Raw genomic sequence first — 20,570 nt, 5'->3', positions numbered from 1 at the left:
ATCATGCTGGGTATGTTGGCACACTCTTGAAATGCCAGCACTGGGAGGTTGGGAGTATGGGCTAAGGCAGCCATGTTAGGAGTTCAAGGCCAACCTAAGGTACGATGAATTCCAAGGAAGACTGAGCTTCATAATGAGACCCTCTCAACAGAGCACCACATCTTGTTTCTTGGTGCTTATGAAGTTAGTATCCCACTTCCAGTTAATTAAGTGGATGTGTTCTTCCCCAGTCAATATAAAATTTTTAGTTAACATTTACATTTATAGCAAAATGAGTCAGAACAATTTCTGACTAGTCCCTCATCCACCCACCACCTGCTACATTTGAACTCTTATTAACCTCTTGCATTTGTTACATTTAATGGGATGATGTTGACACATAATTACAAACTAAAGCTCAGAGTTTCCACTGGGATTTCTTCTTTGTCTTGCATGTTCTGTAGGGTTGAAAAATGTATAATGACAGGTGTCCACCACTAAAATATCACATAAAATAGTTCCTCTGCCTGAAGACGGGTCTGCTATGTGGTCACCCTTTCTTTGCCTCTGCATCTCTGCAACCATTTAATCTTTTGAAAACCATTTTTTTTTTCTGTTTTGTTGTTGTGGTTAAATACATGTTACATATAATTTATTAGTGTAACCAACTATTCTAAGTGTGCAATTGAGTGTACTAGATGCTTTCTTATACCACACCATCTATCTCTGTGAGACTCTGATGTGAAACTGAAACTCAGTCCATTAGCAATGACACCCCATTGCTCTCTCCTCTGATACTCTCTTCCTCTCTCCTCTTTGCCCAGGCAGACACCATCCCTTTTTCTGTGTCTGTGACCCTGACTTCTCTAAGTATTTCCTATAAGAGGAGACCTACACTGTTTGTCTAAGGACTGGTGTGCTTCACTTAGTGTTGTGCTGAAGTTCACACATGTAGCATATTGCAGAATTTCCTTTTGTAGCCTGGAGGATGAGCATTTTTGTCTTACATGCTGCATTTTGCCTGTCTGTGCACTCACTAGTGAACACTGGGTCACTTCCATCTTTTTACTAGGGTAAATTAAAACACAGGCACACAAATATCTCTTGGAAATCTGTTTTCAGTTCTTTCAACTGCCTATCTACCCAGGAGTGGAACTACAAGATTAGACAGTAATTTGGTTTGTAGCTTCTTGAGAACCTGTCATTTTGTTCTTTCAATCACCATGTAACCTGTCACCCCCACCCATGGTGCACAAGGTTTCTCCACATCTTTGTCAGCACACAATTCCTGCTTTGCTTCTTTATAGCAACAGTGATAATGGGAGTGAGGCAATATCATTATAGTTCTATTTTTGTGTTTCTCTGGTAGTCGGAGATTTGAGTATTTTTCATGCATTCTTTGTATATTTGTATATCTTCTTTGGGGAGATGTTATTAAAAATCTTTTTAGTCATTTTTGGGTTAAACTTTTTTTGCCGTTAAATTTTAGGCATCTCCTCCAGATTGTGGATATTTAATTCTTAAGCACTGATCATATTATCTCAACAATTTGTTATTCTCCAATATAATCTGTAGTAAGAATCACTTTTTAGATTGGCTTCTTTTAGTTACCCAAGCCATCACAATAATTACACAGAAGGTGCTCTTTCACTTAGCCAAGTCCTGCAGGTAAGCTGGCTGTCTTTGCTGGACTTGTCTAGGTCACTTTGAATGTCCAGGGTATGACTCTCAGCTGATCTTGGGTGGCATAGGTCAGAGTGGTGACAATGAAAATATAACTCTGCCTTCTGGATCTTTCATCCTTCACAAGCTTTAAAAGCTCAGGGAAAGTTAGAGGATTAAGTGAACAAAGATGGAGACCATGCCTTGCCAGTGACTAGCATTCTGTCTATGGGGTCAAACAGGTCACGTGGCCAAACCCAGGGTCAGGGAAAATGGCAGTAACAGGTTACACGGCAGTGATCCTAAGTAAAGAAGAGAGTAAGGACCAACTGTTTTGTTTGTTTGCTTTATCTGCATGCTCTGCTTTGACTTTCAACTCTATTTTTTACAAATTCTTTTACAGAGACATTTCACTGTGTTTGCATTCAACTTTCCATCTTTGGATGCGCTGACCACCATCTATGGTCAGATCTTCAGCTTCTATCTCCAGCAACAAGCATTCTGCCCATCAGTTCTCAGGGCTGGCCCCTCTTTGATCCAGGCAACAATCGCATTTCATCAGACGATGGCAGAGAGCTTTGTGCCTACAGCTATTAAATTCCATTACAATTTTAATCTAAGAGACTTATCAAACATCTTCCAGGTACCTCAACTGGCAAGCTAGCTTCTTGAGTATCGGAGTAAATCCTGGCATTCATTTATAGAATGATTTCAGTTTCAAACTATGCTTTATTGCATCATGTGTTTTTCTTTTTTACTCATAAACCTCTCTGTGAGGTGACATGACAAGCTGCTCTATCTTTCTCGTCAGTGAGGTTGGGGGGGGCGGGGGGGCAGAGGGGTCTCTTCAGGTTGCACTATACATCTGTGCTAATGCAGCAAGGTACCTGAGATTTGGTAATTCAAAAGCAATGCGAATTTATTGTTCATAGTGCAGTGGTGCTGAGAAGTCTACAGCTGAGGTAGTAGCAAGTTCAGCATCTACTATGGGCCTGTTCTGATGGTGCCTTGAACATTGTGTCTGTCCACAGCAGACAGGATAAAAGGGCACACAGTTAGCACTGCTCTTATGAGGTCACCTCTCTTAGGAAAGACCGCACCTCTTCATACATCCACATTGGCAGTTAAGTACTTTCTCATTTAGTGTGTGGTGGGAGGGCGTGTTCTACAGGTTCTTGTGGAGGTCAGATGACAACTTTATGGCGCTAGCTCTCTCCTTTAACCTTTACCAAGAATTCTGGGGCTTGAGATCATCAGGTTTTCACCCACTGATCTGTCTGTCTCACAGGCCCCAACTGCTTCAAAACCTAAATTTAGGGAGACATACAGACCATGGTAGATAGTGAGTTAACAAAAACAGTAAAGTAGAAATTTGAACTTTGTAAATTAATGGCTTTTTAAGTGCCAAATGAGAGAAATTGGTCATGGTCTTGCATAAAACATCAATGTCACCATTTTAAACACATATTAGATATGAAATTTTAAATTATGGATCATTTTGTTTCATATCAAAAATTATCTTGAATGCATAGTGTGTTAGGGACACACACAGACTAGGGTTCCATTATCCCTCTCAAAGGCATGCCCTCGTGACCTAAAGTGGGGTGAGGGGCCATTGAGATCCAAACTGTAGCCTATAGTAAAGGGGGCAATGTTTACTATTAATTATATAATGGAAATTCTAAAGAGGGAATAGGAGGTCTGGAATTCCTAAAGTGGATGTGGTGTACACTACTATGTACAGTGAAGGACCTGGGAAGTCACCTACAACTCAAAGTTCTGTTGTGCAGGAGAAAAATGAGAAAACTTCCAAGACTTCTGCAGCTCTCTTTAGAATCCCTCCACAACAGCCTCAGAACCCTACCACAGCAGCAGGCAACAACTTGTGATAACACGGGCTATTTGCTTTCACATCTGCTTTTCTCTAGCACCTGTCAGAAAGGCTCTGCTTAGTAAAGTCTTGTCAAAAGCAAGTCTTCCCCTTAGCAGAAAAGGTGACCTAGGATATGATCCTCCCTGCTTAGCCTTCAGGTCCAGGCTAACAACTGCATCTGATACCTTCAAACACTGTCAGCCTCTCTCAGGCTAATTCTCCATAGCATCCTCCTGTTCTCATGGGTGGAGAGCAAGCTGGCTACACTCAGGTCACCTGCACCCAGATGCTTTAGTGCAATGTTGGTGGGCACAGGAGGCATAGTGAACCCATGCTAATCCTGTGTCTACCTTCCAGGATGAGCTACATTTCAGCTTTGGGTATTTTGGTTTTTGTTTTGTTTGTGAAGTAAATGAGTTAGGTTGGTTAGCATCAACCGATTAAAGACAAGGAAACTTTATTCTGATTGTATACTGTTACTTCATTCTGATTGCATTTGGGTTTCATAAAATTCTTTAGAGACTGATATATGTATGTGTATATGTGTGTGTGTGTATATATATATATATATATATATATNTATATATATATATATATATATATATGCAGTATATGTATATATATATATGTATATATATATACACACACATATATATGTGTGTATATATATATATATATATATATATATATATATATGCAGAGATATGTCAATTAGCTCCCACTGACTTGTAATAGTTGTAGTTACATTGCTTAAAGTGGTTATGATGAGGGGCCTAGAGAGATGGCTCAGGAGTTAAGAGTACTTATGGCTCTTGGAGAGGTCCCAGGTTCAGTTCCTAGCATCATCATGGTGGTTCACAACTATCCATAACTCCAAATCTAAGGAATCTAGCTCCCTCTTCTGAACTCTGAGAATTTTGCTCACACATGGTACACATCCATACAGGCAAAATACCCATGCATATACGATATTAATTAATCATTTCTTTAAATCCATGTATGATGAGGGATAGAGAGATGACTCAGCATGTGAGAGCACTGGCTGTTCCTCTAGAGGACCCAGGCTCAATTCCCAGTAACCACATCTGGGTCACAACCATCTGTAATTCTAATACCGGACTACCTGATATCATCTTCTGGCCTCCAAAGGCACCAGGTACTCAAGTGGTACACAGACACAATTTTTTTTTTAAACTGGGTATGATACTACACTCTTATGCTCCTGTTTATCTGAAATGAGTTTTATTTGCACATGTGTATATATATATATATATATATATATATATATATCCACTCCTGACTGCTTGTTTCTTTCCAATTGCTAAACTCAGTATAGAGTTAAATGAATACTAAAATTATTTATTTAGAATGACACTGTCCTCTGAATTAAAGCTGTGTTCCCTATTCCACTTATATAGGGGATGTTGTTTGCTTCTCCTGAATGTTTAAAATGCCTGGAAGACTTAGCACGCCTGTGGCTTCATGAAACGTCACGTGTTTATGGAGACAGACTGATAGACACAAACGATTTTGACTTATTTCAGAGGAAAATGCTGGAAACTGCCCATAAGTACTTTAAAGTAAGTGCATAAGCGTGAGAGGTCTCTGTTCTCTGGGCTCCAGCTGGTACTCGACTGGCATTAGAGAGTCTGTGAGCCGCAGAAGAGCAAGCATACTGCCCTTTCCTGCAGCATCTGAGATTCACAGACACACTGGGTCCGGATTAAGGGGCATGGCCCTACTTCCTCATGTGCAGATCTGCCAGATTGTGATTCTTCAGGTGGCTCTCATACCACAGTCTGTGCTTCCTTCTGCAGGGTGCAGATGCTAACACGCTGCTGCGGCAGCCCCTTGTCTATTGTCACTTTGCCAGTGGAGGAGAAGACCCTTGTTACATGCCAGTGAAGGACTGGGAAGGGCTCAAGGCAGTCCTTATGGAGATGGTAGACAACTACAATGAACTCCACTCAGCGATGCACCTGGTGCTATTTGAAGACGCCATGCAACACGTGTAAGTGAATTGGTCACGATGGCTATCAGTCAGCAACTGTTCTTGCAGCATTAAAATAGGCACTGCTGTAAATTATGTCACAGTCTTAATCATGTACATGTAGGGAAACTATTTTCTAAAGGGCCACAGATCCAATCAAAACATTTCGTTTCACTGCAGTTCTGTCAGAGAGAGGTAGTAAGCAAGAGGAACAGAAAGTGCTTGTGGGATTTTTGGGTAGGACTTAACCTGATTTTCATGGATTAAGTAGGCCATGCTGAATGCCTACTGCATTCCAGGTAGTAACAGGCCAGTTCTTTTAATGTTTGACAGTGGTTATTGAAAACAAAAGGGTACGTATGTCTTCTTAGGAGAAAATTAGAGGAGGTGGCCTGCCTTGGAGTAGAGCTTGGCCATCAAGGCTCCTGTCCTGGTCAGGGCACCTCCATCCAATCCCTTCTTCAGTGAAGTTTGAGTACAGAGTGCTCCAGGTGAACATTTTCCAGAACATGAGCAAATGAACAAGAAAACTGCCTAAGAGTAGTGTTTCATGCCCAGGAGTGCAAGAGGTAAACAGAAGATGTAGTATGAGAGAGTCTCAACCAAAGGCCTGGGAGCAAAACGGGTAAAGTTTCTGACCTTTTCTTCAGGCTTTGAAGTATGCATGTACTTGGATCTGATTCACAAATTTGTTTACTTTTGATATTAAACTTTCTGCACACGGCATCCAGATACTTTTAGTGTAGCTGAGTTTTTACTGTAGTCTGTCTCCTAGACCCATAAGATGTTTTGGGCTTTAGAGCACTCACAATTTCGGTATGAAGGAGGCTCAATCTCTATTGGATTTCTAAAGAGACTGGGTATCTGAGGGAGGCGGTAACATTAGTCTGAGATCTACCTGATAAGTGTACCCTATTATAGAAAGATCTGGGAGAAGCACATCGCAGAGGGCCGTTGTAACTCTGACTCTTGAATGCCAAAATAACAGAGTAAAGATAATGGTGGCTATAGTCTATGTAACATAGGTTTAAAACAAGGCAAGCAACATATGATAAGGCCGGAGAGGCTGAACAGGCCTTATGTACACAGAACACTTTCTTATAACAGAGGTAAAAGCCTTGAAGACATGAGACAAGAGTTACAAACTTAAAAAGTTAAGTCATTAAAATAAGAAAAAATATTTATGAAAGTGAATGTGAATGGGGTGGATATGGATGGGGTGAACTACAGGAAATCTGAGTTTCAGAGGAGTTAGTATAAAATGTTTAGACTTGGGACTGAATGGAAATGTGAGGGGCTCACTACCATCATTCCCCACCGTCACTTGCTGTAAGCTTGGTGAGTATCAATAGTTCCACTGTGCCTTTCCAGTGATCCCATCATTACACATACAAGGGGAGCTTAGGTGGGAACCAGCGAATTACTGGCCACACTGTTCCCTGTGGGGTCATGATACTCTGACACCATATGTGGCAGGTGAAACCAACGTCCTCCAACACTGAGGGAAAAAAAAAAAAAAAAAAAAACCTTCCCATACAGGGAAGCTCATAGGATCTTTAGTATGGGATTCTCAGTGGCCCAAGCCATAAAGTGTTTCTTTGATCAGGGATTATGAGATTAAAGCTGCTTGACTCAACATTAGAGATAATGTAAAGTGTCCTTAAACTTCAAAGAAAGGGGCGTTGCCACTTAGTGAGTCCTGTTATATAAAAACTTGGAAGCGTGCATTAAGATGCAACCAAAGCCTGTCTTTGGACTTGGGAATCCTCTGCTGTATCTTTCCCAAGATTATTTTGTTTATATGGTCATATGACATAGAGTTTAAAGGAATCACCAAACTTGGAGCGCATATATATATATATATATATGCTCTTGAATATATATATACTTGAATATATATATATACTTGAATATATATATTCAAGTATTATTGATACAGCAAGAATTCAAAATATAACTCCTGGGGAATTTTTAAAGAAGATAACTAGAAACTAGATGCTGTCTTTGTTTGATGAGGAAGCATACAAACAGAGATTGAATGATTCCAATAAAATTGGCATTTCATCATAAACCTACACATTTATCTAAAATATAAAGCAAATACCACTCAGGACATTTTATGTCACGACTCTGATGGGGGCTGCTACTCTCTCTCTCCAGGTGTAGAATCAGCCGCATCCTTCGGACCCCTCAAGGCCACGCCCTCTTGGTTGGCGTTGGAGGCAGTGGCAAGCAGAGCCTGTCCCGGCTGGCAGCTTACATCTGCAGCTTGGAGGTCTTTCAGATCACTCTGACGGAAGGCTATGGAACCCAAGAGCTTCGGGTGAGGAAAGTTGGCAGGCAGGGCAGTCATTCACTGTTATCCATAGAGGACTAGGGCCTGGATCCTGATGCAATTCAAGTCTGAGTATGGTTACCTTCCTTCAGTAGCCTGAACATGGTCCTATGTGCTTTAAATCACCTCGAGGTTGCTTACAATACCTAATGAAACATCAGTAGTTACTATGTTGCAGTGCTAAGGGAGAAACCGCGAGAGAAAACAGGCTGTAGGTGATGAATACACACACAAAGTGCTCTCAGAGTTTTTGTTCTGATTGTTTGTTTGCTGTTGGCCAGATCTGTGGCTGTGGAGAGCTGATTGAATTTCTGGCGCGTTTGTCTGGCAGACAGAGCATAAAATGATAGTGAATCCATGTCAGCTCTGAGAGGGGGACAGGAACCCCCAGCCCTACAGGGAGAGGGGATCTCTGCCTTTGATGCCTTTATCTTCATCGTCAAATACACAATACAGTTCTACAAATTCAATATAGGTTCAATAACATGAGCCTGTCTGGAAAAGAATAGTCTTCAATATACAAACATGCTTTTATTTCTGCCATAAATGGTCTCAGTGTTCAATGCTATTCATGTCCTTATATGACAAAGGGCAGAAAGGAAAAATAGTTCCTTTGGAATTTCAGGTAGGTTTTCTTCCCCCTTGGATGAGAACAACTGAAAACTATTCTGTGTCCTTAAATGTTTGCTTTTCAATCCATGGTAGTACTTACAAAGCAATGCCTAGAGTTTGTGACAAAGGCTACTTTATACTTTTTTTTAAAAAAAATGCTTTTAATATTGCTGGCCAATTAACGGAGCAAAACTACTTTCAGTGAAGAGGCAACTATTGGAGTGAGCAGAGGACTGCCACTGTGCAACTTGACAGAGGTGTGACTGAGCTCCCATCCGCTCTGTTAGAAGGAAGACATGGCACATCCCTGGGCTCCCCCAAGTCACATGATGCTCACTAGTAAATGCTAGAGTTGGAGGTGATGTGACAGGTCACTGGGAGGGGAGGCATAGGCGCTGCCCCGCATCCTTGTCACTCAGTGCCTCCCAGCACCCAGCCACACGCTCCAACATCACATCAGCATTCTAACAAAACCATGAGCGATGTTGCCCTTCCCTTACAGGTAGATCTGGCCAATTTGTACGTCAGAACTGGAGCCAAGAACATGCCCACCGTGTTCCTGCTGACAGATGCCCACGTTCTAGATGAGAGCTTCCTCGTGCTGATTAACGACTTGCTGGCATCGGGTGATTAAATGGACACATTTCTTGAAAGATCTTTCCCAGTGACAAATTATCTGTAGTTTCAATGAACTTTAAAGAGAGATAATTTGTCTTTGAGATGTTTGCTAGGGCAGTCTTTGGGGAGAAAGCTATAAACCTAACTAATTGGAGCTATATTGCTTCCTTAGTCAGCTTATGGATGAGAAGTACCTCCAAGAGACCCAAACTGAAGTAAATATTGTTCCTCCTTGTGCAGGTCTGGAGGGTATGGGGGTGGAGAGGGTGCACTGGCCCAGCGGGGTTCAGGTCTAGGGTCTGTGTGGGTTTGTAAGTGTAAGGGCCCAATTCAGCATGTATCTAGATGGTGTGCACATCCAGGGAGCACAGTTCTCAGAGGCTTGTGCATCTGATGGCGTGTGGGTCTTCAGGATATGCAGGTCTAGTGAGTGTGCAGGTAACTACTTGCTCTCAGTGAGTTCTGTGTCTTATCAGAACAAAAGGCAAAAAAAAAAAGTCACTCTAATTTCAAACTTTGTCTTTAAATGGAGCTTGCTTCATCTTAGCAAGCTTTTCAAACATGAGAAAATCCACTGTAAAATGTAAATTGTAAGATTGTTATATAATTCTGCTCATTCTCTGGGGATAGGAGACATCCCAGATCTGTTCAGTGATGAAGATATGGACAAGATCATTTCCGGGATTCGTAATGAAGTTCGAGGCCTCGGCTTAGTGGACTCCAGGGAAAACTGTTGGGCATTCTTTCTGGCCAGAGTCCAACAACAGCTCAAAGTGAGAAATGTTTGCTTTTGTATTGCTTTAAAGCTGTTGTTGACACTTGAATATGCATCTCAGTCACGACACATGTTATGGTTTGAGTTTCAGTGACTTCTTTGAAGGAACTGGTGCATTTATCTAAGCTGTGTCTGTAGTGTGTGTCCCTGAGACCTAGTGTGGTGTTGAGCCCCCGGGAAGCCCTGGGCTGGGCAGTATATTCAGTGTGATATTAAAGCCACATTCCTCTGTCTTCAAGGAGCTGACATTGTTGTAGGAAGTAAGGCATGTCACCAAGAACTTTCCTATGGGACAAGTATAAATAGGTCCATGGGAAGGCACAAGGGAACAGCCTCCTCCTTAGTGGGAAAAGGTTTATCCCTGGAGGAGTGGTGCTCCATTGTCTGGCACTGGTAGGAACTTAAGTCAGGGGCATTTTTTTTTTTTTTTTTTGCTGCTGCTTCTAGCATATGTGTACCTGTCAATGCAGTGGAAGGCTCTGTGCTACCTACAGAGCATGAGGCATTGGAGAGGGAGAGATAGACAGCAACAGTGACACCAGCCAGAAATGTTCAGTTCCTTAGGGAGAAGCCTCTGAGGCAACTGAATCTTGGATTTGAACCTTTGAAACTCAGCCCAGGATTACTCAATAACAATAGCATAAACATCCAAATCACAGACCACTAAGGAAACTTGCTCTTCTATTAAGTTTAGACAGGGTAATGACAGCCTTGGGAGTTTCTTGTCAGCTTAGAAAAATCTCCTCCTTCTCCTTCTCCTCCTCCTCTCCTCCTCTTCCTCCTCTTCCTCCTCTCCCTCTTCTTCCCCCTCTTCTTCCTCCTTCTCCTCTTCTTCCTCCTCTTTCTCCCTCCTCCTTTTCCTTCCTTCTTCCTTCCTCCTCCTTTTCCTCCTCTTCCTCTTCTTCCTCTTCCTCCTCTCTCTCTTCCTTTTCCTTCCTTCTTCCTTCCTCCTCCTTTTCCTCCTCCTCTTCTCTTCTTCCTCTTCCTCCTCTCCCTCTTCCTCTTCCTTCTCCTTTTCCTCCCCCTCCACTTTCTCCCTCCTCATTTTCCTTCTTTCTTCCTTCTTCCTTCTTCCTTCTTTCTTCTTCTTTGATTACCTTTTACCCATTTTTTTCTGGACTAGAACTAATAATGTAGCCCAGGCCAAGTTGGGACCCAGCAATCCTCCTGCCTCTATCTACCCAATATTAGGCAGCATGTGCTACCCTGCCTCGTCTTCCAAGATTATCTTGCTTAGAGAAGCTGTTCTCAACCTGTGGGTCACAACCCCTTTGGGAATGAATGATCCTTTCATGGGGGTCACATATCAGATATCCTGCATATGATATATTCAAATTATGATTAATAACAGTAGCAAAATTACAGTTGTGAACTAGCAATGAACAGGGTTATGGTTGGGGGTCACCACAGCATGAGGAACTGTATTGAGAGGTCGCAACTTTGGGAAATTTGAGAAGCTCTGGCCTTGAGACAGTTGCAACTCACTGTGGCTACAGAGGAGAAAATCCAGCTAATCCAGCTAAGAGCACCTCAGGACCTCTCCCACCTGCCAGCCCAGCCTGGTCCTTGGAGACCTATGGTCTCATCAGTCTTAGCATCATGTGGATGCCTCCTTCCTCCTCATCACAGAGCCACAGAGTACCTTTATATTCCAATCAGGGAGAGGAGGAAGAAGAAAAAAATCTGGTTACCTGTTTCAGGAAACTAGAGCTCACCCCTCTCAAAATATCATGAGCTGTTGTCCTTGTGACCATAAGTATGTCACAGCTACAATGGGCCAGGGGTGGGGGGTTGTGTATTTGATTCTCACACATTTTTTTTCTGATATAACATTCAAAATTATTTTGGGAACACAAGAGTGCCTCAGCTCACCACAGGGTGATGTCCCAGTAAGCCCACCATAGGTCAAATATTGTAAGTTGAAAATGCATTCCCCTGTAGGATGTTATAGCTTAGCCTCACAATGCACCAGGCCCTCAAAACAAGATGACTGGTCCTCATCAGAAGACAGCTGCCTGCATGCCACCAGCCTGGATAACATTCATGATCCTCAGTATGATTTCTACTAAGTGTGTGTTGCTTACGTGCCATCAGAGAGTTGAAGAATCCCAGAGTTAACAATCACAAGTTAGGTACGATTTAGTTTTTAAAGGAGTGCTACCTCTAGAAAATATTTCCTGCTCTATGTGGTGAAGAGTAAGCTGAGAGACATCAGGTTATTTTGCCCCCAAGGATATCTTTATCTTAACGCAGCATGTTCCTTTCCTAACAGTTTCAGGCATCACCCATATTAAGTCAGGAATAGATGCAGTTACAATCTCTCCAGATTCTCCGTTCTCTTTCTGTGCTAAGCATGACTGGTTTCAGCATTGCCCTATGCAAATTAGCAATACTTTCTTACGTATTCCAGTATCTAATTACTGTTTCTGATCAAGCTTTTCCTTATTCTCATGCGTTTGTACGTGTGAATAAGCACTAGAATCATATTGTCACATTCTTCCACCATCTTAATTCTCACTAAATCATGCTAATTATTTCATTTCTGTAAGGGGGATTTGATTCTTATGATATAGTGTGTTCCACTGTTCTGATAAACTGTCTCTTATTTTAATATGAAAAAATATTATCTTTTAATTTTGTGACTAGCAATCTTATCTCCTGTTTTACCAATTTGGTTGCTAGTTTTCATGTATATGTATGTGTGAGTGTGTTCATGGGGGTGCATATATGTGCAGATACATGTGTACACTGCAGATGTATGTATGTGAGTTAGAGATCAGAGCAACTCAACTTTGATTTATCCAATGCCTTCCATCTTTGATTTGAGACAGGGTCTCTCAGCACACTAGAACATCACCAGGTAGGCTGGCCAAGCTGGACTTCTAGGATTTCCCTATCTTTGCCTCCCACTTCACACTTGCTAGAATTACATGTGCACAGCAACCAGCTTTTTTGTTACTTGAGACCTGGTTAACCTGGTAACCTGGTGTTACCTATGACTTGGCCTGGGCTAACCTCAGACTTGCAACCATTTCGCTTTAGTCTTCCAAGTGCTGGATTACAGGCCTGCACCACCTGTTTAGAAGCTCTTAAAGCAGTTCATAGGAGTTGGTTGATGTCATATCGCCTTCAGGAACAAATGCATTTTGACTGTGTGGCTTATCTACTTGCCTTGGAGAGGACTGTGAAAGAAAAGTTCAAACACTGATGCTAGCAGTGATTGTTTCTGGATCCTGACTTGGGCGGGAAGTCTCTCATGCTTCACAGTAACTTCTATTGGCTTTTGATTTCACACATCCATTTTGTCAAGGAAGTCTCTCCTGAAGTCCTTTCCAGTGTCTATTGAGATAATTACATAGTTTTTTTTTCCCTTGGGCTTATTAATATTCCCAGAGTTAATATTGACACCCTGCTGTTCTGGATTTTCATAATTTTTTTATAACCACAAGTCTTTATGCATTTCTTTCATTCCACATACAAGCAAGGCTTGCTGAGATAGAGACCTGCTTGTGCACTCCTCAATCTGCTGATCTCTTCACCCAGAGAAGAACTGGTATGCAAAAACAGACCACCTGCCAGCTTTCCAATGAAATGACAGCTTTAGTCTTCACAATCTCTACATATAGCCTTCATCTCTGTTATCTTAAAAAGCCACCCACATTACTCTGATGTTTTCACAGACTGTGCAGTTTATCAGTTCAGGCTACAGATTGGATTTCTGATGAGTTGGTATCTTTTTTGCTTGTGCTCCTGACTGGACAGGAGCTAACTGTGCCACAGGGATTTCTGGTCCCACCCATCGCCCATGCTCACCACTAAGCATTGGTTTGTTGGAAATGCAGGGCTGAGAGAATCTATTGGCACATAGAGGTTGTCTGCTGAGTCCACAGACTATTCCCTATTACCAGTGATTCAATGCATGCCCTTGGATTGCTGCAGAGGAGCTAGTGGTCTGAGCTTATGTAGTATGAAACTCCCTATGGGGTCCTCATCTTGTACTAGAAAACATCAATTTCATCTCTCCTCTTGTGGGCTTGGATTAACCCAAGAAACTTCATTTTGTTTTCTTTCCTGGCCCTGTGATATGGGCAGCACTTGGCTTATTTACCAACCTCTACTCTGGGTCCAGATTTAGGTATCTGTACATTTCATTATCTGACTGTCTGTCTAGGTATATATAGAGTGACTCATTGCTGATAATATAAGAAACATAAAGTCATTGTAGAGAATGTAAAAATAAAGAGCCACATAAAGAAAGTAAAAACTATCTTTAATTATATCATCTAAAGATAGCATACTGATAAATTGTACCTAAGTTTACTATATATAAACGCTGTATCTATATTTACATTTAATGAATGTGAATCCAGGAAGGCTTTAGGTAACTTTTCCCTTTCCTTTATTTTTTATTTAATGTTTTTTAGGTTTGAAGGCCTACCTAGAAAAAAAGTAAAGCATTTCAGGAATTTGATACATAGAATAAACCATTTAAGGCAAATGTGATTTATTCTAAATATTATTTATTAGAAAGTGTCTAATAAAATATTTAGAAAATATGATAATATTAGAAAATATTATATTTTCATCATGAAAAATTTACCCAAGCCTGTAATTATATAATCTCTCTTCTAGCCAACCATTTTTTGAAGTGTGACCTATCTTATGTATTAAATTAAATACCTACATATATAGGATACAATATCTAAGACTCTCCTTAGGTCCAGTTGATTTGCTCACCTATGAACAATGAGTCGACTGTCCATCTCGAAGACAAAATGCCTGAGGAAAAAGTTAGAAAGGCAAAGGATTATAGTTTTTGTGGCTGTCATCCATATTGACTTGGGCAGAACACCATGGTGGGAAGCACATGATGGGATAGAGGTAGTCACCTCATGGTGGCCAGGAGCCAAAGCGCTAGAGTGTTGAGGTTCTGAAGACAAGACAAGCCTTCTCAAGTAAGAACTCAGTGACCTGCCCCTGCCCACTGTACCCGCCTCCTAAAATATCTCAGCTTCTTTAACCAGATTGTCAGATTGTAAATGAACTGATATACTGATCAAATTAGAGTCCCCACAACCCAATCTCTTCCCAATAGCCCCTGCTCTGAGTACTTCTACAACATGATCATGGAGCATGGCTCCATCTAGGGAGTGCTATCGGCAGCCCTCCTACCCAGGATTCTAACTACATTGATGAAGAGAAAGCCAAAGGCTGGCCGCCTAGGGCCAGGTCCCTGTTTTTCTAGAGCCTTGCTTGTTGGAACCACCACTGTGTTTCCCCATTTTCTATGATTTTTGGAAAATTGCAATGAAATTAAGGAGACAAAAGATGCTGTCTGTATCAGGTAATTTTCTGTTGTTGTGATAAAATACCAAATCTAAAATACTTTAGAGGAGAAAGGGTATTTGTTTTGGCTGACCACTGAGGCATGGAATCCTTCATGACAGAGAAAACATGGAAACAGGAAAGGTAACCAGCCAGAACAGGAAGCAGAGAGGTGGCAGGGAGAGATAGGGGGTGGGGTGGGGGAGAGAAGAAGTGGGATTAGGCTATAGATCCTCAAAGCCTAACCCAGTGACAGACTTCCTCCTCCTATTCTCCACCTCCTAAAGGGTCCACAACCTTCCTCAGCATCACTACCAACTGGGGACTAAGTATTCAACCACAAGAGCCTAGGAGGGATAATCTTACTCGAGCCACCCACCACACTATCTTGTGCTGTATATCTGAGCTTCACAAACTTTGATATGTGATAAGCCAGAACAACCTCAAAAATTATAACACACACATTAGTATTCTGTTTGCCCAAGTGTAGCTTCTGAACAGCTACCATTTAGCCATTTGTCATTCAGCATGTATTTATTGGGGTCCTGTGATGTGTCCCAGGGAGATGACAGGTGTATGACAGCCCAGCCCCAGCCCATCTGTAGCCCACCTCACTGTAGGGACAACCAGTCATTGGTCTAATAGTTACTGTAAGTACTATGAACCTACATCTATGAAATGAGATTAGCTGCCTTAACAGAAAGCCAAGTGATAAAGATTTCACTGAGGGAATCACTAAAAAATAGATGTCTTCTCTGTTATTCTATACTCTAAATTTGTGTGTGTGTGTGTGTGTGTATGTGTGTGTGTGTGTGTGTATGTGTGTGTGTAAATGCACATATGGGAAAGAGTGCTCATGTGCATTTAGATGAATGTATGTATGGGTACATTAGCATATGTATAAGATGTGGATGCCAGAGAACAGTTTTGGGTATCACTCTTCAGGTGCTATCTACATTGTTCTTTTCCTTCTCTTTACCTTTTTCTTCCTTTCTTCCTTTCTTCCTTCCTTTCTTTCTTTCTTTCTTTCTTTCTTTCTTTCTTTCTTTCTTTCTTTCTTTCTTTCTTTCTTTCTTTCTTTCTTTCTTTTTCTGAGGCAGGGTCTCACTGGCCTGGAGGTCTCTAAGTAGGCTAGACCGGCTCGCCCATGAGCTCTAGAAATCCTCCCATCTCTGCCTACTCAGCACTGGAGTTGTGAGCCTGTACCACCACACCTGGCTTCTTCATATGGGTGATTTCTAGGGGTTGAACTAAAGTTCTCCTGCTTGCAAAGCAAGGATGTGAATCGCCTAGCTGTCCCCATAAACCTCTAAAAGAAACTTTTAACACCGGCAGTGAAAGGCTCAGTCTCAGAACAAAGGTCACGTTACACAGAATGTACTTTGGGTTTAGAAAAGCAGTCTGTGTTCATAGTTTTTCCAGCAGAAATCCTATGCTGGAATACACGTGGAAGATGGTGTGATAATAGTGCCAGCTGCTCCAACAGTGGTGCCACCAGAAACTGCATGAGATGTCTCAGATACTGACCTAATTACAAACTAACAAAAATGAAGGATTGCATTAAGGGGCTGCAGATTAACCTGCAAAGCTGTCTGTGATCACTGCAATCCCAGGAACAAACAGCCAGGGGAAGGAGCGCCTCCTCCTGCCTGGGCTTCTCAGGGTTAGCTGAATCCCTCAGGGTTGGATGCTATGCAGACTGCACGCACATTCTTTGTCAGTGCAACGATTTCCTTGTTTTGTTTTGTTTTGTTTTTTAAATGGAAATAGGAGTGAAAGAGATAATCAAGTAGGTTAAGCACTTTCCATACAAGTGTGAGGACTTGAGTTCAAATCCCAGAGCCCACCTAAAGCTGAATGCAGTAGCAAAGGCCAGTAATCCCAGCACTCCTACAGTGAGAAGGGAGGCGGAGACCAATCCCCACAAGTTCTTGAGCCAGCTAGCCTGGCTTATGCAGCAACAACAAACAACAGGAAGACCTGTCTCAAAGAAGGCAGAAGTCAAGGACAGACGTACACCCTGTGCTACAAGCTTACCCATGTACACACACACACACACACACACACACACACACAGAGAGAGAGAGAGAGAGAGAGAGAGAGAGAGAGAGAGAGAGAGAGAGGAGAGAAAGAGAATTAAAGAATCAAAGTGAATTGAAATTCTCTGGCACCAAATATTACTTTCAAGTGAAATCTGAAATGCTCAGTGTTACCAGATCAGAAGTTCTAAGATGACCTTTATTGTACGCTGTCTAAAGCAGAAGAAGCTCACATCCAAGTGTCTTATGTGTACACGCTGTCGGATCTTTTAAAAAGAATTGAAATTAAAAGCTGGTTAGATGGAGGATACAGTAAGAAGTCATGAGGAGGATGATAAAGTGACAGTTTTCAAACAGAGAATGCGTTCTGTAATAAAGCCCCATTCTATAGGGGCTGCCTCAGCAAGACTCGAGGTTTATTATTCTTGAAATATACTGGGGCTTTGGATGATAAATGCAAACATAAGTTATGGATAGATGCTTTGGAAGTAAATATGTGGGAGGATTCCTTCTACCTGAGAATAAACTACTTCAGCTGGAAAAAAAAAATATAGTGACTGGAGCAATTCAAATTTCCATTAGGAGATGAAATGGCCTGAGTCCTGTTAGCAATACACAAATAAATGCGTACTCAAGGAGGGATTGTATCTACAGGAAATTGAAACATGTTACAAAGCGTGGTGAAATGTGGGTTATCACAAATGAGTCATAGCACCTGTGTGGGGACAGGGAAAAAAAAGTAGAAAATTGTATGGTATAGATCCCAAAAGCAAGTTCTTGACACCTGACACCCAAATGTCAGAGCTGCCGAGATGCGTATATACTGATTTCGGGGTTTGCTTTTGTACTTGGAAGAATTTGGTGTTAGGAACAGTACAGCTGCCTGCAGCGTTTAACTTGGTTTCTATCCTGGTGCGTTTCTTCCTGTCCCCATTGATGGTTCATTTGGCATTGTCAGGCACACCTTTGCAGGACAGATGACTATTGCATTACCCTGAATCTAGGTATTTCCTTAAAAGTAGCCAAACTGAATTCAGGTAAGGGTGGGGTTCTTTTCCCTAACACACACTAACTTGAGATCTACTTCAAGGCAATGGTATCTAATTCTGAACGCTGCTTCCCTCCCCAAAGCTTGTTGATTAGCACCCCTTGCAATATGGCTTGTGGGCTTACTGCAGTCGAACTCTTGTCTTGTGGAGACCTGACTAATGTTTATGTAGCAGGGTGTTTCCAAACAGATGTGGCAGAGCTACTGTGGTGGAATGAATCTGACCATTTCTTTGGGATCCTGTTGAAACAGTCTCCAGCTCTGGGTACATACACAGTCTCCAGATAGAGGTATAGAGTACAGTCATTTGGACACTTCAGTATCTAGGCTTTCCTGTCTTGCTCATACATGAGTAGAGATGTTAGTACAACATCTCTATTTTAACTCAGGTATCTTATTTCATGAATGCTAATACTAATGCTAATACTAACAATAACAATAGAAGCTGGTAAAGTACCTACCATCAAGCCTGCCAACATGAGTTCAATCCCTGGGACCCATGTGAAAGTAGAAGAAAAGTAACTTTGCAAAGTTGTCCTGTGACTTTCACACACATGCTGTAGCACACACACACACACACACACACACACGCTTACCCATACACACACATGCACACTCACCATATATGTGACCAATCATAAAATTTATTATTAAAAATCATGTCTAACACAAACACGATACCCTCTGTGAGAGAAGGTGTGTGAGACCTCCTCATAGCTGAGCTGTTCCCTGGGCTTCTGTGGGAGTCTGCGAAACACCCATGCCCGCACTCCAGCTCCAGCATGTACACCCAACTAGATGCCTCAGATGTCAACTAACTCCCTTACACGTAAAGTTCTAAACAGAGCAGGCATCCACATATCAGTAGGGTCTGAAATACTGAATTATGGCCAATAATTTTTTATTTCTTAGAAAATATCCTTCTTTATGTTAATCCCACCCAAAGTGATTGAGGATATAGTGAGAATGCTATTCAAATGGCCATCAGCACCCTAACAGAAAATATTTTTCCCATGGGCTTTCTACAGGTTATTGGAAAGTTGTGCAGACCATCTTTAGGAGAAAAATAAAAAAAGAAGAAAGTAACCGATAGTTGTAAGCATTTTCATGGCCTCCTGGAAAACCTCATAGAGTACTGTTGCCTAAAAAAGGGAGGAGGGGATTGGCAGGAGTACTCTGTACTCTCTGATTAAAGCTAGACACCCCTGAACACTGAATTGAGTTAATAGTCAAAGCCTCAAGCTAACAACATCCTTCCAGTCGCTTCATGGGAGCTGTGAATGAGCAAGTCTATTTCTACAATTGCGTTTCCAGGTACTACTTAGATGGTTTATGATTCCTAAAATTATCGAAAGTTTCCATTTCATTCTGTGAGTACTTGACCAACTACAAAGTTCTTGAAAAGGTGACCAGATGCGGTGGCGTATACCATAGTCCCAGTGCTTGGGAGATTAGGAAGGAGAATTGCCATGAGTTTATACAGAGTGATCTCCAGACAGCCAATGACTCATAGCAAGACCAGGTCCCAAGATACAAATAAAACTGAAGCTGGAAGCTGCCTCAGCCGGTGAGAGCACAAACTCTCTTACCCAGGACTGGAGTTGGGTTCCTATCGCCCATGCAGAGTGGCTCACAACCACTTTTGGTCATCTGTACAGACATGCACATATCCACACATATACATAATTAAAGAGAAAAATGAGATAATGCAAATTATTCCCTTAAGTATTTCCATGGCAAAGTCAAACTAGCATGTTCTCCTATGAATAGTAGATTGACCTGGAAGAGCTATGTCCAGACATCTTGAGCTGATCATTGCATAGTGTAAGGTAAGATTAAGTTTCCTCTCAAAGTTCTTCCTCCTCAACATCACATGGTACCCACATTTTCCATGATATTGATGACCATATATTCATTATTTTCCTGACGTTAGTCGTAAATTGATTACTCAAATATTACATGTTCTAAGAAGACCTTGGTGACAATGTCTAATTTTTTAAATTACAGTTCAGGTCTTAAATTTCTCTTTCCAGCCGTTTCTTCTCCCCATCCATACTCAAGGATTTCTCTTCCTTTCTCAAGATGCTGGCTTTCCACAACTGATCCTCTTTGACTGGCATGATTTCACAAATTTCATTTGAGTACAGCAGAGGCAGAGAAATCTCATACTTGAGGTTCCAAGTATTTTCCCATGACTTCTATATTTAATCTACTTCTATCCTCATCAGTGGCATACTGTTGACTCTTTTTTTTTTTTTTTTTTTTTTTTTTTTTTTTTTTTTTTTTTTTTTTTTTTTTTTTTTTTTTTTTTTTT

The 20,570-nt window shown here is 41.5% G+C and overlaps 1 protein-coding gene across 1 annotated transcript in view; it reads left to right on the top strand.

The window, feature by feature from the left end:
• Dnah11 (dynein axonemal heavy chain 11) overlaps window positions 1–20,570 on the top strand; it is a 309,803-nt gene that overhangs the window by 169,411 nt on the left and 119,822 nt on the right. The window contains exons 49-54 of the mRNA XM_029484410.1: window positions 2,045–2,284; window positions 4,933–5,094; window positions 5,332–5,525; window positions 7,665–7,827; window positions 8,954–9,077; window positions 9,700–9,842. Of these exons, the coding sequence (XP_029340270.1) occupies window positions 2,045–2,284; window positions 4,933–5,094; window positions 5,332–5,525; window positions 7,665–7,827; window positions 8,954–9,077; window positions 9,700–9,842 (1,026 nt within the window). The remainder of the gene's footprint in view (window positions 1–2,044; window positions 2,285–4,932; window positions 5,095–5,331; window positions 5,526–7,664; window positions 7,828–8,953; window positions 9,078–9,699; window positions 9,843–20,570) is intronic.

This window comes from Mus caroli, chromosome 12 (genome assembly GCF_900094665.2).
Source record: "Mus caroli chromosome 12, CAROLI_EIJ_v1.1, whole genome shotgun sequence".
Taxonomy (NCBI): Eukaryota; Metazoa; Chordata; class Mammalia; order Rodentia; family Muridae; genus Mus; species Mus caroli.
The sequence above is the reverse complement of the archived record's forward strand: the minus strand, read 5'-3'. Positions and strand labels throughout refer to the sequence as shown.